The sequence below is a fragment of the Orcinus orca genome, chromosome 3, assembly GCF_937001465.1.
Source record: "Orcinus orca chromosome 3, mOrcOrc1.1, whole genome shotgun sequence".
NCBI lineage: Eukaryota > Metazoa > Chordata > Mammalia > Artiodactyla > Delphinidae > Orcinus > Orcinus orca.
Window position 1 is genome coordinate 108,099,687 of NC_064561.1, and position 17,071 is coordinate 108,116,757.

Genomic DNA, 17,071 nt, shown 5'->3' on the forward strand with positions numbered 1-17,071 from the left:
CAGGGGCTCCACATTTTCATTTTGTACTAGGCCTGGCAAATTGTGTAATCAGTGCCGCAGAGGGATTGGGAATCAAAAAATGAACTTTCAGCACCTGCATGGTAAGTACCTGGGCCCAATGGTGAACTCTAATGGGTACCAAAAGCAGCCTTCATTGTAAGATGGCTCCAGGAATACTTTGGCAACATAAGGTGTGCTTGTCCCTCTCTTTAAAGAAGACTTTACAAAACGGAAAACATCAGCCAGCACCAAGAATCGTAAGCACAGCTCTCCCTATTCTTTCTGTGTATGCCTACTTCTACCCAGGCACGCTTCCATATTTTCTAATTGTAAGAAAAGAAGACATCATCAGCAGTAAATTTTCTTCCACTTTTAAAAATTAAAATTCCCAAGTGGAAGAATACAGAAAAAAAAAGTGGGATTTTGGAATAAGTCTGGGAAGAGAGAGAGAAAGAAAGGACTTAAGGTTTTAGAGACTATATTTATATGCCTATATGTTTAGTTCTTCCTTAATTCATTCGAAAACTAATTACTCATTGAGCCACGCCCTAAAAGATCACTAGTGAATTTAATTTCCTCTGAAGCATTTTTGGAATCCTGCACTTTTTCCGTAAATAAATTTAAATCCTTACCTTTTTCAACTCTTCCCCATAATTTATTTATGAATAAAACAGTGATATTCAGAAATAAAACACATCATTTATTATTTATCGTCTTGTAGAAAGTTCTTAGTAATGGTTGTTTTAGGATATGGAACTACAGGTGATTTTAGTTTTCATCTTACTATTTCCCCATTTGTCTGCAGTCAGTATTATAGAGGGCATTAGCAACATTACATGATAGGGCCATAATGCCTCTGATACTCCTTATTCTTTGATACTAACTACTTGTTAGTATTTTGTTAATACTTGTTAGTATTTTTTTCAGAAATGTACTTTGATCTTTTGGATACAGCCATCCGTTCACTAACAGGAGTGATAAAGCTAAATATGAACTTCCCACATTCAAGGGGAGCTAATTCATTCAACAGCCCAATTGAGTCACCACCTGATAACCCAATTTATTACAACATATCAGACTCCAAACACCCAATTAATTAACTCCTCTGCTCTACATGAGCATACATATCCTGACTCTGTTAACTGAATCATGAAGTTTGGTTTTTTTTAAACCAGTGATTTCCATATTATGTTGTAGGGCAGTGAGTCAAAGCAGCCTAAAAACTCTTTATTATATTTTCAATTGAAAAACTGCCTGTCTTAGAATTATGGGGAAACTACCATAATAAAGTATATTCAGTATGTACTAACTAAACAATTGTAACTATTAATTTGTCCTACTTTCAACAGCTTTCAAATAACTTCTGTCTTCCCACAGTATTATTTAGATAGAACTTAAACTGTAAAATGAAAGGACAGGAAGCACAAGCATTTAAGATGGTAACACTGCTAATGAGGCTAGACTTTGAGAATAATCCAGTCTGGTGGTCCTCAATCCTCACTGCACCTTAGAGTCCCCTAAAGTTTTTTAAATATACAGATGCCTGAGCCCAACCCCAGATCAATTAAATCAGACTCTTAGAGAGGGGCTTAGGCATGGCAATCTATTTTATATACTAGTCACCATTCTGAATGCTTTTACACAATCATTTAATACTGCACCTCATAACATAGGTACAATTTATCATCATCTCCACTTTACTTGTGAGGAATTGAGGTTTAAGGAGGTAAACTGAAGTAAGCAACAGATCTAGGATCATTCCAGGCTGCATCACAACCTGAGTTATGCTATGAATTTCGCAACCCTTCAAGCTATCTTCCCAAAGACTAGAACGCTGCCATATAATTCTTACCCAGGATATATATACTCAGAAGAAACAGTCAGAAATGAATAAATGTATAAAATGCAGACTGACTTTAGGGAGAGCAAAAAGCACCAGTAGATTAGAGGCGATGACATAAATTTTGTAAAAGACACCTTGAAACAATGAAAATTAGGACAGCATAGTCTGGCTGGTGGTGATCAGGATAATGCTATCATTTACTGAGTGCAATTTTAGAGAAAAGAAAACTAAGGCAGAGAGAGGATAAGTAACTTGCCGAGGACCACAACTAGTAAGTGACAGGGCAAGGATCTAAACTGAGGAAACGTGGCAGCCAAACCCAGGCAACCGGAAAACAGGGAATGAGAAAAACAAGCCAACTTAGTGATGAAGCTCACAAATATTTATTTAGGCCAACCTTGCAAAATGAAGCCTTCTTTCTCAAGAAGCTAAACTTGATTATTAATATAATTTCATGTTGAATAACAATGCATGAGTAAAATAGAAACTTCTCCCTTAAGAGGCTGACAATTAAGTGGGAGAGTTAAAGTAGAGCAAGATGAGGTTCAAAAATTAGGTAAGAGGGCTTCCCTGGTGGCGCAGTGGTTGAGAGTCCGCCTGCCGATGCAGGGGACACGGGTTCGTGCCGCGGTCCGGGAGGATCCCACGTGCCTCGGAGCGGCTGGACCCGTGAGCCATGGCCGCTGAGCCTGCGTGTCCGGAGCCTGTGCTCCGCAACGGGAGAGGCCACAGCAGTGAGAGGCCCACGTACCGCAAAAAAAAAAAAAAAAAAAAAAAAAAAAAAAAAAAAATTAGGTAAGAGACAGGATTGGATGTTCTTTAAAGTACCTTCCAACTCTGGAAGACTCTATGAATCGCTCTTCTTTTTTTTTTGCAGTATGCGGGCCTCTCACTGCTGTGGCCTCTCCCGTTGCGGAGCACAGGCTCCGGACACGCAGGCTCAGCGGCCATGGCTCACGGGCCCAGCCGCTCTGAGGCACGTGGGATCCTCCCGGACCGCGGCACGAACCCGTGTCCCCTGCATCGGCAGGCGGACTCTCAACCACTGCGCCACCAGGGAAGCCCTATGAATCTCTTTTTTGCCTTACCAAAGTTGTGCTTTGAAAAGTTTCAGAAGGTACTACATAAACCACAAGCATGGGGCTTCCAAGGAGGAGAAAGAACCTCTGGCTTGGGTGTTATCATTCTGCAATCTGCAGAACTTTGTCTGAATTTGAACACCAAGTCAACAAATCTGATTCTTTTTGTTACATACAGGAAGAACCAATTTACATCATTATCATATTTATTTGTGCAGTTGCATTGTGTCCAGAAACTAGAAATTCTCCATCTTACTTAACTATCGTTAAAGGGAGGGGAAAATCCTAACCAAAATATATTCATGGTGTGAGCAGATAGAAAGGATGCAGTGCTAGGTCTACAAAATACCTTGTGGAGAAGCTGGATTTTGATTGCTTGTGTTTGATGGGATTTTCAAATTACCTTCAAAAGTAGGTCATAAGTGCCTGCCTGAATTAGAGGAAGACTCTCTAGGGACTCCTGCTGTGTTTTAAGAAATCTCCTTTGGAGCACAGGCAGCCTTGTCCCCAGAAAGGAATATATGCAACAATGTCTATCTTGTCTCTAACATGACCAGAAAGGGTAGAGACACAGGATTTAACACCCTCTGGCTATTGTCCAGGGACCAATTACTATATTCACAGCTAACTTAATGGGATCCTGAGCAACATCATTAAGGGCACAGTAGGCAATAAATGATTATTAAGAACCTTGTGAAATTCCCTAGGTAGCTATGCCTGGTCTACCTCTCTTATCTAATACCATCTGCGGATGCACAGATGACCTGGAAATGGAAGTTGTGTAACTAATAACTTCAAATTGAAAGAAATCTAATATAAGCTTCTGTATACTGCTCATTGCATGTTACATCTTAGTTCACACCTAGGCAATCCAAACTAGTATGGCTAACCGCTTTGGAACTCTGAAGATCAATCATTAGGTTTCATAACACCTACTTGTTCTAAGTTAAATAGTATTTTAAAAATTAAGTTGAGTGACAACAGTTTTTGTTAGGAGAATTTTGTAACTTCTTGAGAGATGACTCAGGGTGCCAAACAGAGTGAGGTTGTTAAAATGCAGATTCTTGGCCACTCCCCAGACCTGCTAAATCCAAACCTTCAGGGCTGGAGTCTAGGGACCTAAATTTTTAACAAGCTCCCCAGGGGATCCTTATATACTGCAAAGTTTGAGAACTTCTGCCCTAGGGTATCACTAAACCAAAGCTAAATATCACTTCTTACTACCAAATGCTATAAAATGTTGAACTTTTAGCACAACTTTAATTGGCTATAGAGAATCAGCACTTCTTAGTATTAGAAAAATTCCAGTCACAATTTGACTTTCTCATATTTAGGGGCATGATTCAGCAGGTAGCAAAGATGCCATCAGCATCCCTATAGAAATCTGGCCCATCCTGTAGAAGTCTGCTGCAAACAGGCTCCCTCCCCACCTCTTGACTGGTACTATGATCGGTATGACCCAAACTTCATCACTGTCTTTTTCCTTCGTCATCATGCTCTCTCTGTTTCTCTAAAGTAAGGACAATGTTAATTTGGGGTATCACATAAAAGCCAGTACACTTTTCCCTTAATGATATTTAAAAGTTTTTCTTATATTGTTTTCAGTATATTTACTGACTGAATGGCACAAAAACTTGTCCCTATGGTGGCAAAATCCTTTGCCCTCCTAACAAATATTCTGCTTTTAAATAATATTCATAAGTCTATCTGAGCTAACAAAATGACAAAAAACTCAAACAAACCAAAAAACCCAGGATTTTGGGTTCAGCAGCCTAAGAGAAAGACCATGTCCACAAGATATATGAAGCTATCCCCTCAGGCACATGAGAATTATTTCACCAAATTCAACGTGTAATCCTATCGTGGGCAGAGAATTCTTTGCCTTTTGGAGAATATCAGAAGCCTGAAAACTTATAAAACTATTAAAGAATTGGTAACACGCAAGAACCTTTTATTACAGAAGTTTCCGTGTTCGTTTGTTTTTCAGGAAGAAATACAGCAAGTACAAACACTTGATGAAAACAACATTTATCTACCTAACTGAGCTCACACAGAAACTAGAAATTGAAACGTACCTGTCAAAAAAAAAAAAAGTTCAATTGCTTAGGCACTAGAAATCAAACCTCTTTCATAAAGAAAATTCTCCCAATCAGACACCATTCAGCATGGCTCTATTAGCGTCACTTCTCAAAAGGCAGAAATCTTAAATGATATGAATCATAACAGCTGGCTTCCACCAACTGCCACTCCACCAGACAGGAAGCTGGTTGTCAATTGGGTGGTAGGGTGTCACTGTCCAGGCAGCTCAGCCTGGGTGGTGGTGGGGCCCGTGAGAGGAGGGGAAGCCCATCTAGGGAAGTTTTGCAGGTAGTAGCTTAGTAAATGGTTCTTTCGCAAATTTTTGCATTTAGACTGTGATGCAGAGAAAGCTCTAGTTAAATGTCATAGTCCACTGGGGTCTTTTTCTATCCAGGGAAGGAATATAAAAAGTATGGCTACTGCCCATGCTGAATTTATAATCAATATATAAACTGAATGAAGACAGAAGACATTGAAATTGTTGAGAAATAATCCATTTGCTTAGATAATAAGATTTAAAAGGAAATTGACTAGAATGCTATAGAGAATTTGTTTCTTCATAGCAGAGGTGTTTAAAGTTAATTCTGTAAAGCTACAATAATCATGACAATGTATGGTATTGGGAAAAGGATAGACACATAGATCAATAAAGAGTCCAGAAATAGACTGACATCAATGCTATGGCCAACTGATTCTTGACATAGGTGCAAAGGCATTTCAATGGAGAAAAGACTACCTTTTTAAGAAATGGTGTAAATCTATTATGTGGGAAAAGAAAATGAACCTAGATACTTATCTCACATCTTTTACAAAAATTAACTCAAAATGGGCCACAGACTTAAATGTAAATGTAAAACATTTAGGGGAAACATATGGAAAATTTTCATGGCTTTGAGATAGGCAGAGAGTTCTTAGATTTAACACTAAGAGTATTGTCTTTTAAAAAAATTGATAAATTGGACTTCATCAAAATTAAAAACCTTTTTTGCTCTGCAAAATGATACATTTTGCTCTGCAAAAGATACTTTAAGAGAATTAAAAAACAAACCAGAGACTGGGGGAAAATATTTGCAAATCACATACCTGACAAAGAACTTATATCCAGATTACACAAAGAATTTTCAAACCTCAACAATATGAAGACAAACAACCCAATTTTAAACATTGGCAAAAGATCTGAAAAGATCCTTCAAAAAAGAAGATATAAGAATGGCAAATAAGCACATGAAAAGGTACCCTACATCATTAGTCGTTAGGGAAATTCAAATTAAAACCACAATGAGACACTAATATGCATCCTCTGGAATGACTAAAATTAAAAACAAAAAGTTGACAACACAAAGTGTTGGTAAGTACATAGAGAAGCCCAAACTCCAAAATAAATAAATAAATAAAAAGGAAATGGGATAGCCACTTTGGAAAATAGTTTGGCAGTTTATTATAAAGTTAAATACACACTTACTATATGCGGTTAATCCCACTCTTAGGTATTTGCCCAAAGGGGTAAAACTCATGTTCACATAAAAACCACTTGTGAATGTTTATAGCAGTTTTATTCAGAATCACCAAAAATTAGACAGAATGCAAATATCCTTCAACTGATAACCAAACTGTGATGCATCCATAATGGAATACTATTTTGCAATAAAAAGAAACTACAGATATATTCATCCACATGGATGAATCTCAAATGCATTATGCTAAGTGGAAGAAGCCAGATCAAAAAGCCTACATACTGTATGATTCCATTTATGTGACATTCTGAAAAAGCAAAACTGTAGGAATAGAGAACTGATCAGTGGTTGTCAGGGGTTAAGAGGGAGGGGAGAAGGGTCTGACTACAAAGGAACAGCATGAGGGAGTTTGTTGGGAGTAATAGAACTATTCTGTTTGTCTAAAACAAAAGTAAATTTTACTGTACGTAAATTAAAAATAAATTTTAAAGAGTTTATTCTGAGCTAACACTTGAATATTTTACAGCAAACCTTCTGGAATTGCCATTGCAAACCAAGACATGCTTCAAATTTTCTATTTTTAAAGTAAATTTCCAATGCCATGCTCTGTTTTGGAAAACAGTCAAAAATAACATTCAATTGATCTATTCAAACCGATATGCTTAGAGTGAGTGTGTAAAAAACAGGTTAATTTTAAAACCACAAGACAGAAACATTTTTTTTTTAAAGATTCAGGAAACTAAAAATGAAGCAAAGATACTGATCAATTCAAAATCTACATAGGACAGACCTCTTCCTCTATGCAGAATACAAGAAATGTCAACATTTGACAAAGCTAAATCATGCTGCTTGGCTTTCTATACTATTGAAGTTTAATACAATCTGCTGATGCCAGTACAATTTTTTTTACCACGGGTCAGAGTTACAATAGATCATTAACATTCTGGACTGTTGTTTTTAAGAAATGTGACTATCCCTGTTAGAGACTAATACTTTTATTTTAAATTGAGATATATAAATGATATACAACATTGTGTGAGCTTAAGGTGTATAACATATTGATTTTGATACATTTATATTACAATATGAGGCTAATACTCTTGCAGGTAAATCAAATCATACTTTATACTTTTAATATTTTTTATGTTGGATCAGTTGAAAAATATCTTTTTTTAAGATTTTTATTATTTTTTTTCTTTATTTATTTTTGGCTGTGTTGGGTCTTTGTTGCTGCGTGCAGGCTTTCTCTAGTTGCGGTGAGTGGGGGCTACTCTTCCTTGAGGAGCACGAGCTTCTCATTGAGATGGCTTCTCTTGTTGCAGAGCAAAGGCTCTAAGCACGCGGGCTTCAGTAGTTGTGGCATGCAGGCTCAGTAGTTGTGGCACATGGGCTTAGTAGCTCCGCGGCATGCGGTATCTTCCTGGACCAGGGCTCGAACCCGCATCCCCTGCATTGGCAGGCAGACTCCCAACCACTGTGCCACCAGGAAGTCCCTCAGTTGAGAAATATTGAAGCGAACTATCACAATTCAAATAACCAGAGTATTTAAATTACCTAAAATAATTTTACACATAAGAGAAGTGATTTATTCAAGGCAAAGATAGAGAATCAAGAGGTACAGAATCAGAAACAGAGAGCAGCTCTCCTCATTCTCAGTTAATGGCCCTGCTTCCAAGACCAGATTACAGATTGATTGATTGCTTAGCTGCGTTGGGTCTTAGTTGTGGCATGTGGATCTTTCGTTGTAGTGCATGGGCTTCTCTCTAGTTCTGGTATGCACACGGGCTTCAGTAGTTGTGGCATGAGGGCTCCAGAGCGCATGGGCTCTGTAGCTGTGGCATGCGGGCTTAGTTGCCCCGCGGCACGTGGGATCTTAGTTCCCTGACCAGGGATCAAACCAGCATCCCCTGAATTGCAAGACAGATTCTTAACCACTGGACCACCAGGGAAGTCCCCAGATTACAGATTATAAGCACATTTCTGTTAATTAGTCACCATTAAAATTAATTTGCTATAACAATTTGAAGGGGGCAGTACTATGCAACCATATCAGCCCTTGGAGAAAAATGTATTCCTTTCCTTTTCCAGGCTTATAATATTCCCTACAATTGAACTGAAGTTTTTAATCCACTCAGGATGGACAATAGTCAATGTACAGCCATGAAACTTTATTCAGTAAATATGTGACTACTACCGGTAGCAACAATCTCTTACTCTTAAATACTTTTTGCAAATAATCACTTTTTTTTGAATTTTATTTTATTGATTCTTTTATGTAGCAGGTTCTTATTAGTTATCCATTTTATACATATTAGTGTATACATGTCAATCCAAATCTCCCAATTCATCACCCCCCCTCCCCCTGCCACTTTCCCCCCTTGGTTAGGAATTAGTGCCTGAATGGTGCTTCTCATCTAATATCCCTTATTCTCATATCTTACATCCCCTGTTAAGACTATACTGCCCTGTTTTGAATTCTGTAAATATTCTAACCTATAAGGATCATGTTGGTTCTTAAATTTCCAAAATCCAAAGCAACAGCAAAAGCCATGACAGATCAAAAGGTCAAAGATGATAAATATGATACTTGAATAAACTGCTGACTGAAAACAAAATGGGATCAGGGCAAATGCAATTCTAATTCTCTAAGTAGAAACAGAAAAGCTTCTGTGTTCATATGTGTGATATATATATTTTCTACTTTATAAAGTGAGTGGTATTTTGCTTTTGGAACTAGTGATATCATTGGGGATTGTGCTTTTGACCAAAGACTCATTATCAAATAAATCATAGATATGAACAATATGCAATAAAAGCAAAGATATAACAAGTATAAATCCTTATAATTTAAAATTATAAGACAGGCATTTTCTTTTTTTTCTTGTTGGCTGTGCCATGCAGCTTTCAGGATCTCAGTTCCCTAACCAGGGACTGAACCTGCACCCTAGGCAGTAAAAGCCCAGAGTCCTAACCACTGGACCATCAGGGAATTCCCAAGATGAGCATTTTAAATGGGCACCTGTGCACACATTTGTTATACCAAGGGTTCCAATATATCACAAATTATCTATGCCACACATAAAAATAGAATTAGCTTTCATAAATCTCACTAAAGTCAATATGCTAGCTATAATAAACCAAAGCTAAATGAAACATTTTATTTACCTTCTAACTATTTAACAGAATATTTGGTGTTTGTGTGGAAGGGGTGATTCAAATGAACTTAAGTCCTTCTTTCAAGACAAACAACAATATAAAATAGATAACTAATAAGAACCTGCTGTATAAAAAAATAAATTAAATTAAATTAAAAAACTAAAAAAAAAAGACCAACAACAAAACCAACCCCCAAGCTGCCCCCCAAAGTAGAACCAACCATTTCCTTTTTATTAATTTTACTGTGACAACCTGACACATTCAGTGTAATTCCTCAGACCTTAGAGCCATGTTCAAAGACAGAAGTGATAGATTTGGAAAAGGAAATTTTAGGTTCTGACTAAGCTCGGTCACTTACCAATTGGGTGATCACAGCCTCTCTGAGCCTCAGTTACTTTAAAGGTAAAATTAGTATAAAACAATGACTATCTCACAGAGTACAGAGAAAATTCAAAGAGATAATATAACTTAATTGTTTTTAAAATGCAAAGTCCCATCAGGAATTCAAGCTATTATTAATTATCAATATTGTTCTAGATGTTGATGGCATTTGGTCCACTATTAGTATGTTTTAAAGTGAAAAGCTAAACAGTCATTTTGCCCCATCTAATCTTCCTACTTCCTCAGTTTATTCAGAAATGCATGTGCTCCTTTTCAGTACAAAACAGCATGGAAACAGTTAAGAGTTGTGAGGTCACTCTTTACCATGCTTCTCATTCTCAGAGCTTATTTGACACCTTTCAGGGCACTTTGCACTATGCTGAAAAGCCACAAAAACAATTATCATGTGGGAGAAAGGGACATTTTGGTCACTATATTGTGCAATTCTGTGGACAGGACATTTTTCTCAGTCGGTACAGAGGGAAAGAGTTTTATTGGTGTGCAGGAGAATTAAACCAAAGTCATTTTGCTTTCAAAAGACATACAACTTCCTAGAGACTGCTCTTCAAGTGGGAAAGGCAAGGAACAAAGAGGGAGAGAAGCCCAGAAAAGTGTCAGTCAAGACTGGGTATCTCTGTCTTAGGAAGCCAGAGCTGTATTTTCCAAATAGCTGAGAGAATGAGAGAGAACCCCGCCCACCCCACCTTCTACACAGCACCACCCACAGAAAGAAGGAATTTGAACTGGAGGGGAGGAAGTGAGAGGGGGTTGGGGGCAGGGGGATACTTACTCCCAGATTACAATTTTTTAAAAGAACCAGAGGGTCCTAGGAGGAGGAAAGGACTTTGGAGACTAAGAGACTGCAGAGAGAGTAGTCTAGAGCTGGGATAGCTTCCCCCAAGATTGGGAAGGGGAAGAGGCTGCCAATCCCAGGAAGGGTTCGGCCCAAGTCCACTGTCTTTTCAGCTCCCCAGGAAAGGACATGCCTGGAGAGGAGAGTTGGACCTAGTACCCCAGTTCCCAGATGAGCTATACCTCTCAGGAAATCACATAGACCACCATCATAAATGTTTCAGTGCTAAGTAGTGACTAGGGAAAGTTTCAGCCTCCCTTCTCATAATCCCTATCAACGCCACCCTCAACGCAATGGCCATATAAACACACAATCTAAAGTAAAACCAGTATGTTTGCTATGTAAACCCAGTTTTAATTCACATCCCCTGGTTCCTTCCATCCAGATTGCACCCAATCTTAAACCCTTCCTAAAGGGAAATTCTTGAGCTTCTAATGGATTATACCAGCACCAATGGACATAGACCAGAGAGCCTTCCCCATATATTCTGGGACCTCTGTAACACCTGTAGATTTATTGTTCTACCACACAGAGATAGGGGGCTCAGAACCACATTTACCAATAATGATGATGATGATGATGATAAATAATGCAATATGACATTTCTTACACTTGAGTGGAATGCAGTAAAAACAATCACACATGACACAATTGCTCAGCTTAAAATTTGTGTTTAGGCAACAAATATTTATGTCCCTTCTGTAGGTATTTCACTTTTATTCTCTATGAACATTTAGTGAAGTTCCTTTAAAACCATCAAGCTCCTACTTCAGCTGTGTCCAAGGAAAGGAGATTTTTGCTTCTCAGCTGTAACTCCATAACGTCTGTGTTCTCTTTTCATAACAGAAGCCACTGCCTTGTATTAAGACATTAGTAGAAACTATTTTATAAGTGGCTTTAAGAAATAACTCACAAAACTACTAAGACGTGTATAAGACAGAATGGCCTTCAGCACTGAAAAGCACTAAAGCAGAGACTGAAAACTAGAAAGCTGTGGCCTAACTCAGGCCAAGAGACTTTTTGAACGTCCACAAAACGTTTATTGACATTTTTAGTAAGGTGCCAACAAATAAACTCAGAAAGCCCATGTAAAAATCTTCGATTTACAGCTTTTCTTGAAAAATTAGAAGATCGGACAACACTGGGTCCCTGCAGGTTCACCTGGCAACAATCAGCCAAACCAGAAAATCACTGAGCCCTTTAAACACCCCCAGCTCACCACAGTCCAGCACCTTCAGTCCCTGCGGCAAACTGGCCACTTCACTCATTTCGGGTACCTAATGGTCCCTGAAGTCATCTGAACTGGTGACCTCAGTTCCAAAGGATAAGTAAGCAATGCTCATTAAATACGTGGCAACCCAGAGTGAAGGGTGGCCCAGCACTTGAAGACCAGCGATGGCCTTGATATTCACACAACCTCTGTCTGCACCGCACACTAGACATCAGAGATGGAGCAAGTCCTGAACAAGGTTACTTCCTTTTCACTTTTTTCTTCCACTGAATTATCATATAAGACAGATTTCTTCTCAGTTATTAAGTCCAAACAATAGCTACGCAGTGTATATAGTGACTATAATGACACTTAAAAAGCTGATTCAGACCCTGCCTCTCCTGGTTGTAATGAGTTAAGCAGGTTGCTTTTTTTTTTTTTTTTTTTTTTTTTGCGGTACGCGGGCCTCTCACTGTTGTGGCCTCTCCAGTTGCGCAGCACAGGCTCCGGACGCGCAGGCTCAGCGGCCACGGCTCACGGGCTTAGCCGCCCCGCGGCATGTGGGATCTTCCCGGACCAAGGCACGAACCATGTCCTCTTAATCGGCAGGTGGACACTCAACCATTGCGCCACCAGGGAAGCCCCTAGGCAGGTTGCTTTTAAATTAAATGTCTCAGTCTCCTCATTCGTAAAATGAATGAGTTTAGCTAGAATGATCATTAAGATCACTTTTAGTTGGTCTCTCCCCATCTATACCACCTCTACTTATCTAGAATCTATCTACTCAACCCTCAAAAAATGTTCAAGTTCCACACCACCACAAAACTTCTGCAGACTTTTCCTTTCTTTGAAGTTTTAAGCTCATAAACACTACCACCCAAATTAGCACTTACTAATTCTCTAATCACTTTGAGTTTGTTGGTTCATTCCCCATATTCAAACAGAAGATCTCTTTAAATAAGAGACTACACTGTTTATTTTTTAAATCTTCCACAGCATTTTACATTTATTTAGCAATCAATAATTGTTAATTAAACTGAATAATGATACAGAAAATATCTATAAAGTGGCAAACTTCCCAAAGCGCAACTTTCACCAGCCTCCTGAGAAGGAATTAACCTTATCAGCGTCACAACTTGCCCATTTGATTCAGGCAGGCATAATGTGTACTATGCAATGAAGAGACACACAACTAGATTACCCTATTGTTTTTTTTTTTAAGATGTTGGAGGTAGGAGTTTATTAATTTATTTATTTTTGCTGTGTTGGGTCTTTGTTTCTGTGCGAGGGCTTTCTCTAGTTGTGGCAAGCGGGGGCCACTCTTCATCGCAGTGAGCGGGCCTTTCACTATCGTGGCCTGTCTTGTTGCGGAGCACAGGCTCCAGACGCGCAGGCTCAATAGTTGTGGCTCACGGGCTCAGTTGCTCCGCGGCATGCGGGATCCTCCCAGAGCAGGGCTCGAACCCATGTCCCCTGCATCGGCAGGCAGACTCCCAACCACCGCGCCACCAGGGAAGCCCCTACCCTATTGTCTTGTACATGTTCATTGCTTCCTTCCATAGTCAAAATGCTCAAAAGAGGAAAAATACAAACAATAACTCACTACAATAATATACTGTATTACTCACTGAAAGATTAGGTTACTCACTAAAATACAGCATGAGAAAAATTTTCCTACCACAACTAAGAAAAGAAAATCAATTTCTATTAAGGGGCTGTGGGTCAGACATTTAAAAACTACAGTGAAAACCACCCTTGCTCCTCCCCCACCCCTTGGATGTCATCAGAAGTTCTGAGTAAGAGGAGGCCAAGTTAAGATGCCATGTGGGCGGGGATTTACCCACCTTCACCAGAAAAGCAATGGTATACAGGTTTTACTTGTTCTGGTCAAACTCTCCTCCCCACCCCGAAATAATTAAAACTTTAGATATGTGGTCAGTCAGTCCTTCCCTATCAAAGAGCAAAGCAAACAGGAAAAAAGAATAATTCAAGTATAAGACTTTAAAAAAAATTTTGTGATTGCCTTAATTTATTCAATGAATTTAAGATAATTAACACTAGTAAACTAAATTAACAAGTGTTAATCACGCCTTAACAGCTAGCCAAATCTAGTGGATTGAAGTTAAATCAATTTTAAAAATGTTCTCCTGTGATGTAACAACACTTAATACAGATGTTTCCACTTAACCCATATTCTGTGGAAGGAGAATTCGTTCTGTAATTTGTATTATACACATACAATGCTTGAGGGTCTGAATCAAGAGGTGGTGTACATGTAGGCTAGAGGATTTATTAAGGGGAGGGGGTGAATCATGAAAACAATCCCACTTGGACCTTTCTGGAAAATCATAGCCCTATCCAATTAAAAAGTATGGGAAATACTGATTAAATGCCTATAATTTTTCTGGGGAATCCCTGTAAAACGCAACAAGGTTTTACAATCTGAGGGAAACAAAAATCGTCTCAAATTTAAAAATAATAATCATTTTTAAAAACTGCCTTGCTACAGTTTCAAGCCTTTGAACGGTTTGTTTTTATCTGGTGGTGCTGATCACCCTGTTAACTCATCCCCTCTGACGGGAAGCCTGTCAATCCCTCCACACACAGCCTGAAGAGGGCTCCTGATTAGGCTTCCTCCTTTAGCCACGCCTACACATGGAGCATCGCGAGGAACGGAAAGTATGCCCAGCCTCCGCAGCCCCTCACACACCCATCTCCTACGGTTAACATCAATAGCTTAAACTCTAGGTTTTCCCACATCCCTGTCAAATGAAATGGACAGAACCCAAACGAACCGGAGAATGATGTCGCTGTTTCTCTTAATTTAGGTCAAGGACGCTTACAGTCTTCCACTGCCCTTTGAAAGGAAAATCCTAACTGCCGCTCCAAGTCCCATAAAAAGGCACAACCCTGTTCCTATGGCGAACTCCAAAGGAACGGAATACCGTTTCTCTGGGATCACAACAGGGCATGGCGTGGGAAAAACCTTTAAATTCCGTTTTCTTTAGTACTATGCCCACCACACCAAAGGGATTTAACCTTTAGGCATGGTGTTGTACATAAGATGCTCCACACAATCTAGCAGAAACTCTTAAAACCAAGGGCCAACTCACTAATTTCAAATTTAGGGTGAAATGACGGAGAAGGGCACCCTCCCCCATTTCGGTCTCACAGCAATAGCAATGAGTTTTGAGGAGAGACTCTCCAGTGACTCAGCCTACAGCGACCTCCCTCACACGCACACATCCTACTCCACAAACTAACGCAGCCGTCGGGGGACGAAGTCCTTACTTGGCCTCACATTCGGGGTGGGAATCCTCCTCTCCAAGGACCACCAGCGCAGGAAGAGACTCCCCCCTACACTCCGGCTCTCTACTACTATACCCCCAAGGGGCGGGGCTTCGACCCCAGGTAACCAGACCAGGCAATCTGGACACCCAATTAGCAGGGGATCCCCCAAACCAGCCTGGCCAATAGCGGCCAGTGGGCCAAGACGACCAGACGTGACGTCAGGTGCGATTAAGTTGGCGCGTCACCTCGACGTCAGCCTCTTACCTCTCGGACGTCCCGTCCCGGGAGCAAACTCCAGCGACTTTGGGCTCCGCCCCCGTGAGAGTGGAGGGCGGCCAATGAGGACGGCTCTGAGGGGACCGGGGCCAATGAGACGAGCCCGGGGCGGGGCACGAGGCCGGAGGGTGGGGCGGGTGGCGGCGGTGGCAGCCCGAGGTCTGGCTGCGCGCAGTATATGACAGTACGTCAGCAGCGGGATGGCCGTAGCTGTGGCGGCGGCTGCAGAAGCCCGAGCAGCCGCGGCCGCAGTGGAGGCTAGAGCCCGAGCGGCGTCGGCGGCGGTACCCCGGGGAGTTTAAGATGGCGGCAGGGGGGGCGGCGGGCCTGCGGGAGGAGCAGCGCTATGGGCTGTCGTGCGGGAGGCTGGGACAGGACAACACCACCGTACTGCATGTGAAGCTCACCGAGACGGCGATCCGCGCGCTCGAGACCTACCAGAGCCACGAGGTGAGCTGGGCAGTTGGCCGGGCTCGGGAAGGAAGAGGGCGTCCCTCGCTGCCCCGCCGCGCCTCTCCCTGCCACCGGCACCTGGCTTGAGGCCGGTGGAGCAGGGGCTCGCTGTCAGCGCCCGCGGCGGCAGGGCTGGGCAGGGCCGGGCAGGGTCGCTGACGCCGCCGTCCCGGGCCAGCTGGGCGCTTGGGCGTTGGGAGGCGGGCGGGCGGGCGGCCCCTGGCGGCGGGGCCGAGGCAGCCGCAGCCCTGGCTCGGCTGCGCAGCCGCTGCGGGACTTTCCGACGGCGCCCGGGTTTTCTAGCCTTTTCTGTCCCAGTGAGGGAGAAAGGCAACAGGGAGACGAGTGAGATGGCTCTTCTGCCCACGGCGTGTCGGGGGGGTGGGGAGGGGTCAGAGGGCAGCGTCCGGGTAACGAACCCGAGAGGACCGGCGGGCACTAATCGTCCGCGTTTTGGGGGTACCACCGCGGACCAGCAGAGACCGGGACACAGGCGCTCCGCGTATGAAGGTGGGATACACATTGTACTCGCAAGAACTTGGGGATACAGGCGCTGAGCTTATGGGGGCGGGGGGCACACCGTGTACTCGGAAAGGCTGAGGCACAGACAGTCCGCGTATGAGGGAGGAGGGGGACACACCTTACACTTCCAGAGACTCGGGCACACGGGCGCTTCGCGTTCCCAGAGACACAACACCGCGTAGCGAGAGCCACACACAGCCAGCGCTCACCCGGGAGCAGAGACATCGGTTACTGAGGAGAGAGTCTCCGTGGCTCCTCATACCCGAAAGACGCGTCGCTCGCGTCTGAGGCGGATTCACAGACTTGGAAACTTGGATCGAGGGTCCGGGGCGGGGGCGGGGGCGGGGATACACTGCGTCCCGGGCAGACTCGGGTTTCTCACCCCGCACCGCGTCCCGGAGAGAGATCCATGGACACACACAACTCGAGCACAGCGAAGGCTCACGTACTCGGCAGTTGGAGGACAAACCCAGG

At 42.0% G+C, this 17,071-nt stretch overlaps 2 protein-coding genes across 3 annotated transcripts in view; one reads left to right on the forward strand and one right to left on the reverse strand.

The window, feature by feature from the left end:
* The window catches only part of RHOBTB3 (Rho related BTB domain containing 3), a 975,233-nt gene that overhangs the window by 732,358 nt on the left and 225,804 nt on the right, over positions 1–17,071 (reverse strand). The gene's annotated exons all lie outside the window — the stretch shown is intronic.
* ELL2 (elongation factor for RNA polymerase II 2) overlaps positions 15,581–17,071 on the forward strand; it is a 71,117-nt gene continuing 69,626 nt past the window's right edge. Inside the window, exon 1 of one of the 2 annotated variants that reach the window (XM_004263518.2) lies at positions 15,581–16,072. In XM_004263518.2, coding sequence (XP_004263566.1) covers positions 15,926–16,072 — 147 coding nt within the window. In that variant the 5' untranslated portion in view covers positions 15,581–15,925. The remainder of the gene's footprint in view (positions 16,073–17,071) is intronic. The other variant, XM_049707073.1, reaches the window with a different exon arrangement.